The 14,952-nt window shown below is 36.5% G+C and overlaps 1 protein-coding gene across 8 annotated transcripts in view; it reads right to left on the bottom strand.

The window, feature by feature from the left end:
* Window positions 1-14,952, bottom strand: part of LOC140731787 (RIMS-binding protein 2-like) — a 311,475-nt gene that overhangs the window by 31,848 nt on the left and 264,675 nt on the right. For 6 of the 8 annotated variants that reach the window (XM_073053584.1, XM_073053582.1, XM_073053583.1 and 3 more), the window contains 3 exons: window positions 10,242-11,507; window positions 2,783-2,906; window positions 1,329-1,513 (listed from right to left, as the gene is read on the bottom strand). In XM_073053584.1, the coding sequence (XP_072909685.1) occupies window positions 1,329-1,513; window positions 2,783-2,906; window positions 10,242-11,507 (1,575 nt within the window). The remainder of the gene's footprint in view (window positions 1-1,328; window positions 1,514-2,782; window positions 2,907-10,241; window positions 11,508-14,952) is intronic. The other 2 variants (XM_073053587.1, XM_073053589.1) reach the window with 2 other exon arrangements.

The raw sequence follows: 14,952 nt of genomic DNA, 5'->3' as shown, positions 1-14,952 counted from the left end.
TATAGATACCTGTAATAGAACCATTAACAAAAAGTTTTAAATTTAAAAGATCACCCAGTAAATTTTTTATCAGGACCTATAGGAAAAGTAGCTAATTGGAAACGTAGAAAATCTCTAATTTGAAGATATCTGTAAAAATGTGATTTTGGGAGTGTAAATTTATTTGACAATTGGTCAAATGAAGCAAGAGATCCTGAGATAAACAGGTCCCAAAAACACTTAATACCTAATTCATCCCAATCTTTAAAGACTATCAGTCATGGAAGGTATAAAAAAATAATTAAGGAGAATGGGAGATGATAATGAAAAATTCGCTAAACCAAAAAATTTTCTAAATTGAGACCAGATCCTTAAAGTTTGCTTGACAATTATGTTATGTTGTTTTATTTGCTGAAAAAGAAGAGTATGATCCAAGAAGAGAGACAATAGAGGGATTTTTTACAGAAATAACATCTAAGGAGACCCATGATGGGCAATCTTTACGATAAATATAATAGGACCAGAAAGTAATATTCCTTATATTGGCAGCCCAATAGTAAAACCTAAAATTAGATAGGGCTAGTCCACCCATCTCTTTATTTCTTTGTAAGTAAACTTTACTTAAACGAGCTTGTTTATTATTCCAAATATAAGAGGTTAAAATTGAATCTAAAGAATCAAAGTACGTCTTAGGAATAAAAATAGGTAAGGCCTGAAAAAGATATAAAAATTTAGGAAGAATCTTCATTTTAATCGAATTAATTCGGCCAATTAGGGATAAAGAAAGGGGGGACCATTTAGAAAGTGTCTTTTTCACATAATTCAATAAGGGGTTTAAGTTTTCTTTGAATAAATTCTTGAAGTTTTTAGTAACACTTCATCGGGGTGAAAAAATAGTTGCTGCATCACTGGTGGTTGTGAAGGAAAGTGCTTTAAGTAGGGGGTAAATGATGGGAAAGGTGGGCCAGGGTATTGTGAAAGACAAGTCCCTGTGAAATGCAGAAATGAGGGGAGGCTGTAAGATATGTCTGGTGATTAAATATTTTTGAAGCTGGCAGAAATTGATGTGTTTAATGTAGAAGAGCTCTTCAATAAATAATTAAATTGTAACGACCACAATTTAAAACAGAGATGTTTGTCAAGACATATCAAGCAGAATTCTAATTACAATTGCTTGATATAGAAATAACTGCAGTGGTTAGATTACAGTTGATAATCAAAAGTAGTTTATTAATTCACCAACAGTGAGTAAAAGCCTCTAATATTACAATCTCCCTCCTTGGTTTCGACTGTACCTGTTCTCTGAAGGAAGTAGGTTTGGAAGTGACATATGGATGCAATGCTCTCACCTTTAGGATCTGGCTTTCCTTAAATGCCAATTCTTCCTCAGCAGCATCTGGGTTCGGTGACATGGTTGCAGGATCATAATCAAACAAAGCCACAAAGATGCGAACAAGGACATCATCCACTCTCCCTTTTGACTCTATCTCCTTGTGTCCATCTAGAATTGAACCCTCTTGACTTATGTACACATCTGCATGTGAAATTGAAATGAAGGGGTTGAAAATGATCAACATTGTTCAAATTTCTTAGGATTCACTCTCAACACACATTATGTAATTTCTCTACAGACAGCAAGTATGACAGAGAGGCACACTCAAGATAACTATACTACTAATACTTTCTCCAACATCTTATTACTATTCCTTGCTCAAGCTGAAGATAAGGTATTACATGCTCTGAAATGCACCATCAGCAATACTGGTTACAAAAATGTTCTTTGTCAATGGTGCCAGACTATATCTCATGTGTTTATGGGAATGAGAGCAAAACTATTATTTCCTGATAGGGTGATGTAATCAGGGAAACAGAGACATTGTTCTGAAATAGTAACCCTATGCTTTGTCAGAATAGAAAATCTGTAGCCATTGAGACCAGATATTGCTGTGATGCAGGTGAGCTCTATCATGTATGTGCAAGTTTGATATACAAGGATGCACTTCAACATCTCCATAGGATTATTTTTATGTTGCTTTTCTCCTCTGTGATCTCCATCACAAGACCAATAATGTCACTGGAGGACCAGCATCCTAGGTAGCATAGCATGCTCGTTTCAGTATATGCTACATCAATTTCCAAGACCGAGCGCCCGTACAAGTATACTAGTTAAATAGGTTCAAGGACAGAAGTAGTCTTATCAGTGGTATCAATATCTTGAGACCAAATAAAAATATCAGAAAACATTTCTCTGTACCCTATAAAATCTATATTTTATTTTAAAACATCCTCCATTAAAACACTATAATTCTCCTCTGCTCTAACCATATCAGCCTGTACACATATAAGAGGTACTAGGTTTATTTTTTTGTCACATCATAAGGTGAATGTGTTGTCTGCACTTTCTCTATCATTCCTGTAGTTCGGAAGCAAAAATACTGGATCCAGTAATTCACTTGTAGTTATACTAAGGAATTAAATAAATTCATTCGCTTGCTGATTATATTCAATGTCCTTTCTATTGTGTCTGAATCTACTAGTTAGTGCTACTTGATCAATATAACTGTGATTTTGTTACTACAAATTAATCCTTAAGATCCATATTTACGCTTACCCTATTCAATTCAGCGGACTCCATCTTCCAAGCAACTGACTTTTTAATTCTTTGAAATATCCCCCAACAGAATTGCTCTTAAAAACTAGGGCAGCATTTAAGACTTATTTTTATGTGGGAGATGCAAACCACAAGGCTTTTGATGTAATTTTGAGAAGATGAAGGCTGTTGTGAAGGAGGACCAATACATACCCTTTGAAGTGAACAACTCCCCTCTACCGCGGCCAAGCGGTGTGCTGTTATTGGGATTTAAAGATCGTACTGCAGGTGAGTCAGGAGCACAGGGAGAGCTTGAATCTATATCTACTGCAAACCCCTGCAAACAATCAACAAGAGCAAAACAATAGAATGTGAAAAATAGAGTATTACACATACGTTTATTTTCTAGCTTACACATAATCAGACTTTGATCTACTTGTACACAAATCAGTGTGGCTATTCTAATCTAACGTTCTGGTACCAGAAAAATCAATTTGTCATACACCAATAAACTCACAGGCTCTTGCATTTGAAAAATTACTGACTCTCTTGCAGTCACCTGTTCAAAGTTCTACAATCTCACACAGCAGTAAATCAAGCAGTCATCCCAAAAAGCTCACCTCAACTGCACACTAGAAAACTCCAGTTATTCAGAGACCAATACATACTGTACATTTATGTTAATTATCCATCGACTGATGATTGCCTGCACACATATTCTCTGTCCTTAGCCATGGACTAGTGAAATTTTCACACATACTTTATGTTTGTCTAAAGGTACTGGTTTCCATTTAAAATGCTTCATGACTGTCAACATATTATGCTTGGTAAACTGTTTATGCTGATGGAAGTTCTGGAAATGGATACCAGTCATTGGGTACTCTTTTCCTACATGTGAGCCAATATTAGTGCTTGATTATATGAATTTCTGCTTAACCAAGGTTAGTTATTTCATACATTACTAAATTAAAAGTTTACTTAAAAAGATACACAACCATAAAAGGATAGTCTTTCACAAAGGTTGAGTTTATTTTCTGGAAAACTATAATAATTCATAGTTGAACTAGTCATCAAGTCCTTGCCATGTTTGCAAAGCAATCCCACAAGTCCAACTGCTTCTCTCCTCATGTCCCTGTAGCCCTACAACTTATTCTCCCTCATGTCACTTTTGATTTACATACCACTGATGTACACCAAGGGGTAAGTTAGGTAGTGAATTAACTTGTCAGCGCACCTTGAGATGTGGGAGAAAATCTAGCCCTTTTGTTAAGGCCCCAGTGGAACCCTAAATCAAAGACCAGAAAAACATACAAACTCCAGAATGACAAGGTCAAGATTGACAGCCAGCCTTTGAAGCTGTGAGGCAACAACACTAACTGCTGTACAAACATGCCACCTAAGATCCATATACTCATATATTAAATTTTATAGCCTTTTCTCACAACATAGGTTTGGCCTTTCAGAGCAATCCCTGCCCTCCATAATTTCCTATGTTACAAATACTGTGATCACAAGCATACGTTTTTCATGACTCATGTCAACAGCCCCTACACCCTCTCTTGCACTGTAATTCAAACACTATCACCATCACAGGTACGGTATATCAAGCTCTATTCTGATTAGGCTCATGCATGGTCATGTATTTATATGATCAATGGTCCTATATAGTCACTTCAATTCATGATAATAATTTCCATATGATTATCTTCCATTGTGGTATAGATCATAAATTTGAGCCAGTTATTTTTTTCAATTGGACTAATATGGATTTGAACTGAAGCCATTAAGTATATTACACTTTTATATTAAGAGGTTTGGGTAAAATGTTAGCCGCCATGGATGAAAATACAGATTCAATCGGTTTTCACCACAATTTGCTTGTTCTAGCAGTTCTATTATTAAAGGAACTGCCATTTGTTTGCCTTTATGAAGAAGCTCTTTTTTGTACTAGCTTAGGATTATTTTCTAAAATGTTCAAGAATCTATTCAATCAGTAATTAGTAATAATAAAGGAACTGAAATCCATTCCTTTCCTGGGATACTGTGAGATTGGAGCAATATACAGCTACAATTAAACTGCTATGCCCCTCATGGTAGTGATCAGCATTTGAAATGGCAAAGCCCAAGTCAGTGCAGCTAAACTACATAAACACTGCAAGAACAGCAACCAGTCCAAAGCCAATACACAGGGTTTACCAGAAGGATCAAATAATTCAGCAGTGACCTCAATGAACAAAACAAATGACCCCTGCCATCAAGAATGGTAGGAGAATTTGGAAGTTTCTGTGAATGAGAATCAGTGGCTTATGTGTGGACACAAAAGAATCTGAAGACAGATCTTCAGAACATCTTCTACATTTATCTGCTTCATGACATTACACTTCAAGCAAGCTTCATATTCTAGTGAGCATACCACTGTCTCTCATTATGTAACTGCTAAGTCCTCGAGCCAGATAAAAATGGGAACATTTGGGTGTAGCTTATGAGGCATGATTGGGTCTCTGTGACGGATGGTCAACAGACCATTTCAGTGGTCTCATTATACATAAAAACTATGTATAATGCCTTAACATCACAATTTTACACATCTCATTCATTATGTGAAGAAGAATTTCAAGCCCACGGACACAGGTCTGGAGCCCAGGAGCAGGTGGACCAGTGATAAAAGGGTCACTCGAGATATTATGAAAATGGGTTGCGCCATACTTTCAGTTACAGTGGATTCTGGTTATTTGGGACACAATGGGACCAGTACATTTTAGTCCAAAACACGGCTGCACAAATTAGCCGGTTTCATGGAAATATTTGAAAAAGATATAAAAAGAGAAAATTAGTTAAAAAATGCAGTTAAATGAAATACAGAACAAATTAAAACATTCTAACAGTACTATAAAACTGTGTGTTAGTGCCTAATAGTTATCGACAGAGGAATTCATCCAGTGTATGTAATGAACAAAATCAGTGCAAACATCTAGAGCAGATAATGGTTTGCCTTCATACAATACTTTCAACAACTGCATCCTCCAAATTTTCATTTTCATTGGAACATTCAAAATGATTGCTGATAGCGTCAAATTCTTCATAGTTTCTAACTTGTTAGAGCAGTGAAATAATTTCATTTTCACTCCTGGCCATTTCTGACATCTCCAAGCTTGAACACTTGAAACCGCAGTGAGCAAAACATTTCAAAATTGTTTTACTGCTTATTTCTCAGCAATCATCAGTGACAAAAATCTCTGCTTTTTTGAACAAACACAACTGACGCTGTTTAAAAACTATTTGCTCAAAGCAAGGTGTAGCGTCTAATGGCCACACAAGCACACACAACTTACACTAATTAGAACCTGTTCAGCAACAATCTCCTGCTCCAATTAAGCAACAGTGTCCCAAATGAATGAAAGCAATCCCCGCAATTTTCCTATTAAGTTTTTTTTTTAAAGAGTTATCCCAAGTGGCTGCCCTGATTAACTTTGATGGCCCAATTAACTGGCATGCACAGTGCATTTTACTTAACTTTCTTTGGATGATAACTCTACATGGACCAATTACCCAGTGAAGCTCTATAATAATAGTTAGTCCTTTCATGTATGTGTATCTGATTTAGTAGATAACAGGAAAACCTTCAAAAATAGTTCCAGCCAATATGGAATCAGGCATTTAGAAACATAGAAAACCTACAGCACAATACAGGCCCTTTAGCCCACAAAGTTGTGCCAAACATGTCCCAACCTTAGAAATTACTAGGCTTACCCATAGCCCTCTATTTTTCTAAGCTCCATGTACCTATCCAAAAGTCTCTTAAAAGACCCTATCGTAACCGAAAAAGACCCTATCATATTTAAACATGCTTCAAATGATCTCAAACTTGTCTCTTTTGATATCTATCTTACACCTGCATAATGTATTTAATAAAAACAAAATATCTATCCTGAAGCAGGCTGTCTTACATACTGAGTAGCAAAAAAAACATTGTCAGCCCAAACTGTAGGAAGCATCAAATGAATAACAAATTAAAAGTGTGGTTTGATACAATCAAACTTCCTTGTACTCAAACCATTAGAGAGGATGAGATTTATAAACTTCATGGTTACAAACTACATTGGCACAGCAGTGGAATTCAGCTGATGCTTCACTTTCAATTTGGTCTACAAATTTTAATGTATGAAGCATTTTCACCTGTGAATACATGAGAAGCCAGCACATGGTTCCAAGGATTAGTACATTTAGTTAAATCAATCAATGAAGATTTTATATTTTGCAATAATTCTCCCTCCTGAAAGTAGGACATCTGTTGCATGGTATCTGCCATTTTCTGCTAAGTCATTTTTGGCCATTGCTCGAGGGGGTATTAATACCCTTGTAGTTTAGTGGTTAGCGCAATACTATTACAACTTGGGGTGTTGGAATTGCAGTTCAATTCTGGCACAATCTGTAGGAAATTACAGTATATGCTTCCCGGGGTGCTCCATTTTCATCCCAGAGTCCAAGGACATAGCGGTCAAGTTAATTGGTCATAGTAAATTGTCCTGTGATTAAGTTAGGGTTAATTGGCATTGTTGGGGGTTGCTGGGGCAGCATGACTCAAAGAGCCAGAATAGCCTACTCCACGCTGCATTGCTAAATAAAAAATAAATAAACAATGCCAAGTTTGACCCTGACTTCACTCTTACAATGATGCCTGAATAGTTTTCGGATGCTTGGACCACCGTAATTTTCCCTTCCTCAATCCAATGATAGTCAGTGCATCAAAAATCATCCTGGGTTTACCAGGGTGTATAACCTGTGAATTAAAATTCATTTGTGTAGTTAATTTTTCCTCTGTTTTAACCAATTGGACCAGCAGGAGGAGCCATGGCCTCCAACAAAATAAACTAGCTAACTGACTTGGGCTTTGAATTTGGTGCTCAATGCATGTTAAACATGCCACATATAAAATTGTTTGTGACCAGCATAATCTAGATTCCAATACAGGCCACAGAACTATTTCAGAAATCAAGGATAATGCAGACAAAAGCCATTATTCTTATAAATGGCCAGCATCTATGCAAAGTGTAAAAAAATTATCTTTACCTTGTAAAAATACTTAATGCATCTCCATGAATAACTCTAAAGTGGAGTTGTTCGCAGTGATTGTGTGATGTGCAAAATAATCCTATAGACAACAATAGGCAACACGATGGTATATCCCAACATTTCATTTAAACTTGGCGGTGCAGATTTCTAAATGTTATCCGGTATATTAGAACATTTGCAACTATTTGCAAACAGTGTACTTTTTTTCAAGGAAATCAGGAAAATCATACAGAATAGTTTAACATTGATGTTGGCCAATGTTAGAAATAGTGGAAAAAAATCAGGGTAATTTGCAGCAAGGCCTCACAGAGGAATGTACATTTATCAGGCTGTTCATCTATGTCTCTCAGAAGAAATTATTTCATGAATTGTGAATTTGTTAGTTAAAATTTTCTCTTATTTCTTGGAATATTTAATCATTCACTTTTTTCTATGATTGAGAACTAAAACTGGTATATTAAACTTGATACAGTTAATATTAGAACTTAAATCAATGTCTAACTATTTACATGCAAAAAGTTATAGTTTATGAGGATCTCCTTAGTACTTCATGATTCCCAGGACAGCTGTTTCTAGACTATAAATGACCAACTTTTCAAAAAGCATCTGATGAAACTACTTTTTATTGGCACAAAAAATTGACGCCACCAGCCAATGAACGCTATAATACTAAAGTGTAGAAGACTACCTCTTATATACCAGACCTCTCAAAAATATTTAATGAATCTTCTAGTCATGAGATGCTTTTGTCTATTTCTCCATAAGAGTTGTACATTATTGAACTGAGATGAGAACAGCTCCACACCTTGCAGAGCACCCAGGATCTGAATGAATAAAAGAGCTCCTAATTTAATTAGACTACATGAAAAGTGCAAAATATGAATGAATTTAAGTGGTTGAACTCAATCAAAATCTGTTGTAAAAAGAAAACTGAAGAAAAAGACACAAACATTAAAAATATTTAATTAATACATTCTCACTGTAAAAAATGAACAATTAAAATATAAAAGGTGATTTTGCACTTTGCTTGTGATAGATAATTTTCAGTGGAAAAAAAACTGAATACTAACATGCATCAAAACTGTAAAAGAGTTCATTAACTTTCAAATGGTTTGATTTTCAGTGAGAATTTGTATATGAAGTAAGATCATTATCTACTGGACGTTGAAAAAATGTGCAATACACACAAAATGCTGGAGGATCTTAGCAAGTCAGGCAGCATCTATGGACAGGAGTAAGCAGTAGTTATTTAAGGCCGAAATGTTGACCTTTTAACTCCCCTCCGTAGATGCTGCCTCATATCTTGAATCCCCAATATTTTATGCACATGGCCCAAGATTTCCAGCATCTGCAGAATCTCCCATTCTTAAAAAAAATGGCTTCTTGTTGTTGTAGTTGTAAACTTATAGTAATAGGAGTAAAATTCAGAATTTTCAAAAACATTTAAAAATCCACATAACAATACTCAATTCAGCTTAAAGGGTCAGATCACATGACTATTAAAATAACTGATATCAGAAGGAATCAGTTCCATGAACAACATTACATTCTATGCCTACATAAACATCTGCTCTTGCCTGAAGATGTGGCATCAATTGTTTTTCCAGCAGGTGTTTGACAAAAGGTTATCACCCAGGTAGAAAGTTAGAGGACTGGGAGCAGTTAATTCACATGGATGGAAGCTTACTATTAGAAAAGAGAGTTGGGATTTTCAGAGTGTCAAGGTAGACACAAGAAGGGCATCAACACTGGATTTCAGCTACTTACAATCTATACAACTAACATAGAAGAAGAAAAGATTAAATTTTTTATAGTCAAGTTGCTGATGAAACAAAATTAGGTGGGAAAGCAAGTTGTGAGGAAGACGAGGAATAGAACTAATGTAACTGATGAGAAGTGCTTTAGATTAGCCAAATCTACAGGGATTAAATTCACGAAAGACCAACTTGTGTAGCAGCTCAGATATGCAATAAAACAAAAAAATGGGAAACAATGGTATGTCAGGCAGTTTTTGGAAAGCAAAATAGTTAATATTCCAGGTGTGGAACCCTTCATTGTATGTACTCGCGTCAGTATTAAATATAAAAAAGTAAGGTTACAAATGCTCCGATTCCATACCATACAGATATAGTACAGAGAATCAGGTTTCCAACTGTGAAATAGAGGAGAACCACGTTGTCTGTAAGGATGGTGCAAAGTGACTGATATTTCATAAGACAGCTATGAAATGCCACTGAAATTTGAATTCAATTTCTGCTTTTCATCATTACAAAGGTTTTACAGTATAAAATCATGCATTGATTTGAATGAGTACCTTGAGATTTTGCTTCATGTTCTGATAAATTCAAAAGACGCACTGCATCCAAGGTCAAAATAATCAATGATTAATAATTTGGCAACATTCTCAGCTTGACTGAAGGGCTAAGTTTTGTTTTAACTTTTAGTTTAGCTTATCAGTTAATGACTAAGAGAACATGTGTGCTGTTTCCAACTGCCAACTAAAAATGAAGATGTACATCACTGATATAAAGCATGAGGCACACTGACAGGCACAAGAACAAAAACCAAGTAGTAAATAAACAGTGAGATAAACACACACCCATGTACATGCTGAATTCACAAACTCTGTCTTTGCCCTTGCCCTTGTTCTGCCCAATTCATGAGACTCCATATTCCAAGCCTCCAACTTTTTCTCATCTTTAATTTTTCCTTTTAGTCTCCCTCGGTCATGATGTAGCTGACACCTAGGAAAAACAGCTTTATCTTTTCTTTTATGATGATGAGGACATTTAGTGCCACCAGAGTTTGAATCAAAAACATTAGCTTCATCTGATACATGTCTTTGTCCATTTGACTGAGTAGAGTCACACTGGCTGCAATGCCTATTCTCATTTTCATTGTGTTTCAAGCCACCATGTAACCAATCTGATCTCCTTTGGTCCAGGTGAATAACATTTGAACAGAAATGTAAGTTGGGAGATAGTATTTCTTCTTCCTCCTCAGTATCATATTCTATGTCTATTTCTAGTTGTTTGTGTGACACTTGGTACCTCCTGATGTAACGAGGGCTTCCAGTATCTGGTACATTCAGCCCTTCAGGAGTTGTAGACCTAATCTGCGTCCGAGGTTGCCTTTGTAATATGGTTGTTGGATCATCTACTGTCACAGCTAAGATATCTCTGTGGCTTTCCTCTGATTGTGATTTCTCTACAGTGGTTTCAAAGTCACAGTCATCGACAATGCTTTTGTGTGTGCATTCTGAAGTCTTCCTTTTCGAACTGTGGGACCTAATACATCCTTTGGAATATCTATGATGAAATCTGGAACTGGCCTCTTCACACCATTCTTTCCTTCTGAAGTTGCTCTTAGTGTGGTGAGTGTGCTTTTCACCTGGCTCTTGCCTGTTGCTCTGATCACATGTATACATTAAGCTTTTCTCCGAGTCCATGAACTTTAGGTCATTTTGAGCAACATTATAACCTTTGGCATCCTGCACTAGATTTTTGCTGTTACACAGATTGATTTTGGAGACTTGTTTTTCTTTCGCTTCTTGACTTTTGGTATCAACAGTTGAGTTTTGGTCTCTTAATTTGTTGTCATGAGAACTTGTTTGCATACAGTTAAATATCTGATCCTCTACCTGTACTTCCTCCAGGTGGTTAGAGACCTCTTTTCCTTGTTCTTGATTTCTAGTGCTGTCTTGCTTTCTGCTGTAAATGGTCTCTTTGTCTTTGTCCTCCTCCTCCTCTTCCTCCTCCGTTAGCTCAGGAATGCTGAATAGTTTCTTACTGCAATGTTTCTGCAAAGGAAGTTCTAGAATTTTCTCCATAAACTCCTCATCGCTATCAGTTTCATACTGTTCAGGCTGTTGAGACATGGTTAACACGTACAGTGGTTGAGTGCATGCGAGGAAGGGGGGGGGAGGGAGAAAGAAAGAAAAAAGTAAAGGTGAAAATTGAAACAAGATCAACTTAAAGCACAGCAAAGCAACAGAAATGCAAAGAGCAGCTCAAAGTAAAGCACCCAAAATTATAACAATGTAAGAAATAGCCTCGAATACAAGCACTTGCATACCTCATATAATCATAATCTAAAATAGTCAGCGACTTCAATAATGATGACAAAAGAGGCTGTAAATACTGGAGGAATTCAGCGTGTCAGGTAGTATCTGTAAGAGGGGAAATGGGCAAAGGTCATTTTAGTTCAACACCTTTCCGGTCTTGACCTGAAGAATCAATTGTCCATTTCCTTCCACAGCTGCAGCCTGACCTGCGGAGTTCCTTCAGCATCTGAGTGGTTTAGAGAATGATTTCTTCACTACAGGCAGTGAAGGTGAACTAAATTGCTGATGATTAAGTGCCTGTAAATTTCAAAACTTTAAACCTTTTGGTTTACAAATATTTGAAGAGTTATTTTTAAATTTCAAAGCATTCTTTAATTGTGGAAGTTCATGCAAAATAAGTTGTTAAGTAATTTGTTTCCAGTCTTTTCTTAGGATTCAGTTTCAGGCTGTCACTAGAAAGGCCAGCATTGCCCATCCCCAAATGCTCTTGAGAAGACAGTGCAGCTGAATAGAGTAATAGGGTTTATACTGAATGACAACGAATGGCAGCTGCCATTCTTCTAAGTTAAGTTGCAGAGTGATTTGGAAAAGAAGGGGAACTTGCAGGTGGTAGTGTTATGGGCACCGGTTGCCCCTGTCCTTTTTGATGGTAAAGTTCACAGGTTTTACAGCTGCTGTAGTAGGAATGACTAAATACAATGTCTCTTGATCATTGTACCCACTGCAGCCACTGTGCATTGATGATGAATGTATGTGGATGGGTGCTGATCAAGCAGGCTGCATTGTACTAGACGATGTCAAGCTTTCTGAGAGGTGAGGAAGTCAAAATACAATTGTATATGGCCTTGCTGGAACCTGGTGTATTGGGTTTAGCTTTGGCTGTATTCCATCACAAAGACTGACTTGGTAGAACCACTGCAGACAGAGCTGCGAGAATACTGAAGGACATGGGTACCAGGCTAGGTTTGCAGCAGATAGTGGGTGAACTAACATCAGGGATATACTTAATTGGCATTGCCCTCGCCTATCTATCTGTGACAGATGCACATGTCCATAACCATATTAGTAGAATAACCACTGCCCTGTTCTTGTGGAGACGAAGTTTCGTCCTAACACTGGGATACCGTTCATTGTAATGTGTGGTATTCCAAAGGGCTCTACGGAACAATCTCAGACACAGCTAGCTGTTAAAAACTGGGCATCCATGTCATACTGCAAGACATCATCAGAAATATACACCACAGTCTAACTTTTTGCCTGGCATAGCCCTTATCCTGTTATTTTTTTTAAACCAAGAGTACCAACTCTAATCCATTGTGGAGTGCAGAAGGAGCAGCCTGAAAATGATAAGCTGGCAGCCTACCAAAACTGCAGTATTTATTTATTTATTGATTAACTGATTGGTTGAGATACAACATGGAAGGACCCTTCCGGCCCTTGGATTGTGGGCGGAAACCCACGTGGTCATGGGGATAATGTACAAACTTCTTACAGGCAGTGGTGGGAATTGAACCTTACTTGCTAGTCCTGGAAAGCTACCATGTACTAATGTGTCTCCGCCGTGGGGAGTATCCTTCAGTACATTTGCTCAAACTGTTCTGAATAATTTCCAATCACTAGATTACAGTACTTATAACATATTGAATCACTGTGAGATGTTCAACGATTCTCATTATTTTATGCCATCAGCAAATAAAGTGAGGACAACCTGCTTAATATTTCAACTCTATCTATAAGCAGCTTTTAAGAATTTCCTTGAGTACAGTATGATATAAAATACTAAATTTAAAACATCTCTGGTTCTTAATACTTTAGGTAAAAAACTGACAAAAGATCTTCAGAAATGACAGCATTGGAGTGACTCTCAGAATGCAATTACGAACAATTGTTGCTAAAAATGACCCATTGATACAGCATACACTGATTTAAAGCATCACCTTCGGGACAGCAACTAACAATCTCACATAATAAGGAAAAAATACTGCTCAATTATTTGGAAATCTTTTGTACTATAAGTGGATAAACAAGGCCTGGTCAGGATCTACTTGTAGGACCAAATGAATGCTTGTAAAGGGAAATTCCATTCATAAAAGCACAAGAGATTCAATATCCCAGTTGTATACTGTTTCTATCTTCACATCTGCTTTCAAAGTTTATTAAAATTTTGTATTTTGTGAAAATTTTACAAAACCAGCAGATCATTGATAGTTACAACTGCAATATTAGTCCTTACATCAATTGTAATAGATCAACCATAGAAATGAAACTTAATAATTACTAACTAAACACACCCGCAGTTAATGGGTTTATTTAAGCTGAATTATCTTGATATACAGGATATATAAAATATAAAAAGTTATGAGAGGAATACATAGGATAGATAGTTAGAGTCTGTTTCCCACAGTAATGGTGTCTAAAACTAGAGGACTCATGCTTAAAGTAAGAGGGAAGAGGTTCAAAGGGAATCTTAAGTTTATACTTTACACACTTAAACGTGTAAGGCAAGTGAGACTGGTATAGTCAGGCCGGCCCTACGGCAGGTATGACATGTGAGCTGTAGGGATTATTTCTCTATGTTGTGGAACTCCATAGCTTTATAGGCTTGTGGATCATGACAAACTGTTCTCAAATTTGTCTCTCATGGAGCTATTCCCATCTGTCTCCTTCTTCACTTCAATCACACAACTGATACAAAGCCAAATATGTGGTAAGGGGTTGAAATAGAACCCTGCTCTAACTAGTTATACAAAGTATTTCTTCTCATTACTTCTATGAATATGTACTGGTTTTGCTGCATTATACAAACTCTCCATAACTCAACATAAAGCCAGTCTTGATTAATTAATTAGTAAAATCACAGGAAAATCAATGGTTAGGTACACTGTCTATTGTTATTGTCACCATACAAGGAACCTTACTGTTGGTTACAAAACTTGATATTGTGATTTGAACAAAATGCACAGGTTATTGAAATGTGTGCAAAGCAACAACCTACTACATAGGGCCAAAATACATCTATTCATATTACTGTTAAACACACTACCCTGGTAAATTCTCCAATCTCCATCAATTCCTTCATTTGCAAAGTTAATATCACATAATAATTGTTACCTACCGCTTCTTCAATTTTCTCTCATCTTTTCTCCTCCTATCACTGTAATTTGCTTTGAGCATAGGATGCAGTACACCACATTTCCAGAATATCTGGATTAGTTTTAATCCAAATTTCAACAAATAAATTAATGTT

This window comes from Hemitrygon akajei, chromosome 8 (genome assembly GCF_048418815.1).
Source record: "Hemitrygon akajei chromosome 8, sHemAka1.3, whole genome shotgun sequence".
In the NCBI taxonomy this organism is placed as follows: domain Eukaryota; kingdom Metazoa; phylum Chordata; class Chondrichthyes; order Myliobatiformes; family Dasyatidae; genus Hemitrygon; species Hemitrygon akajei.
Note: the sequence above shows the minus strand (reverse complement) of the source record. Positions and strands in the feature narration are given on the sequence as shown.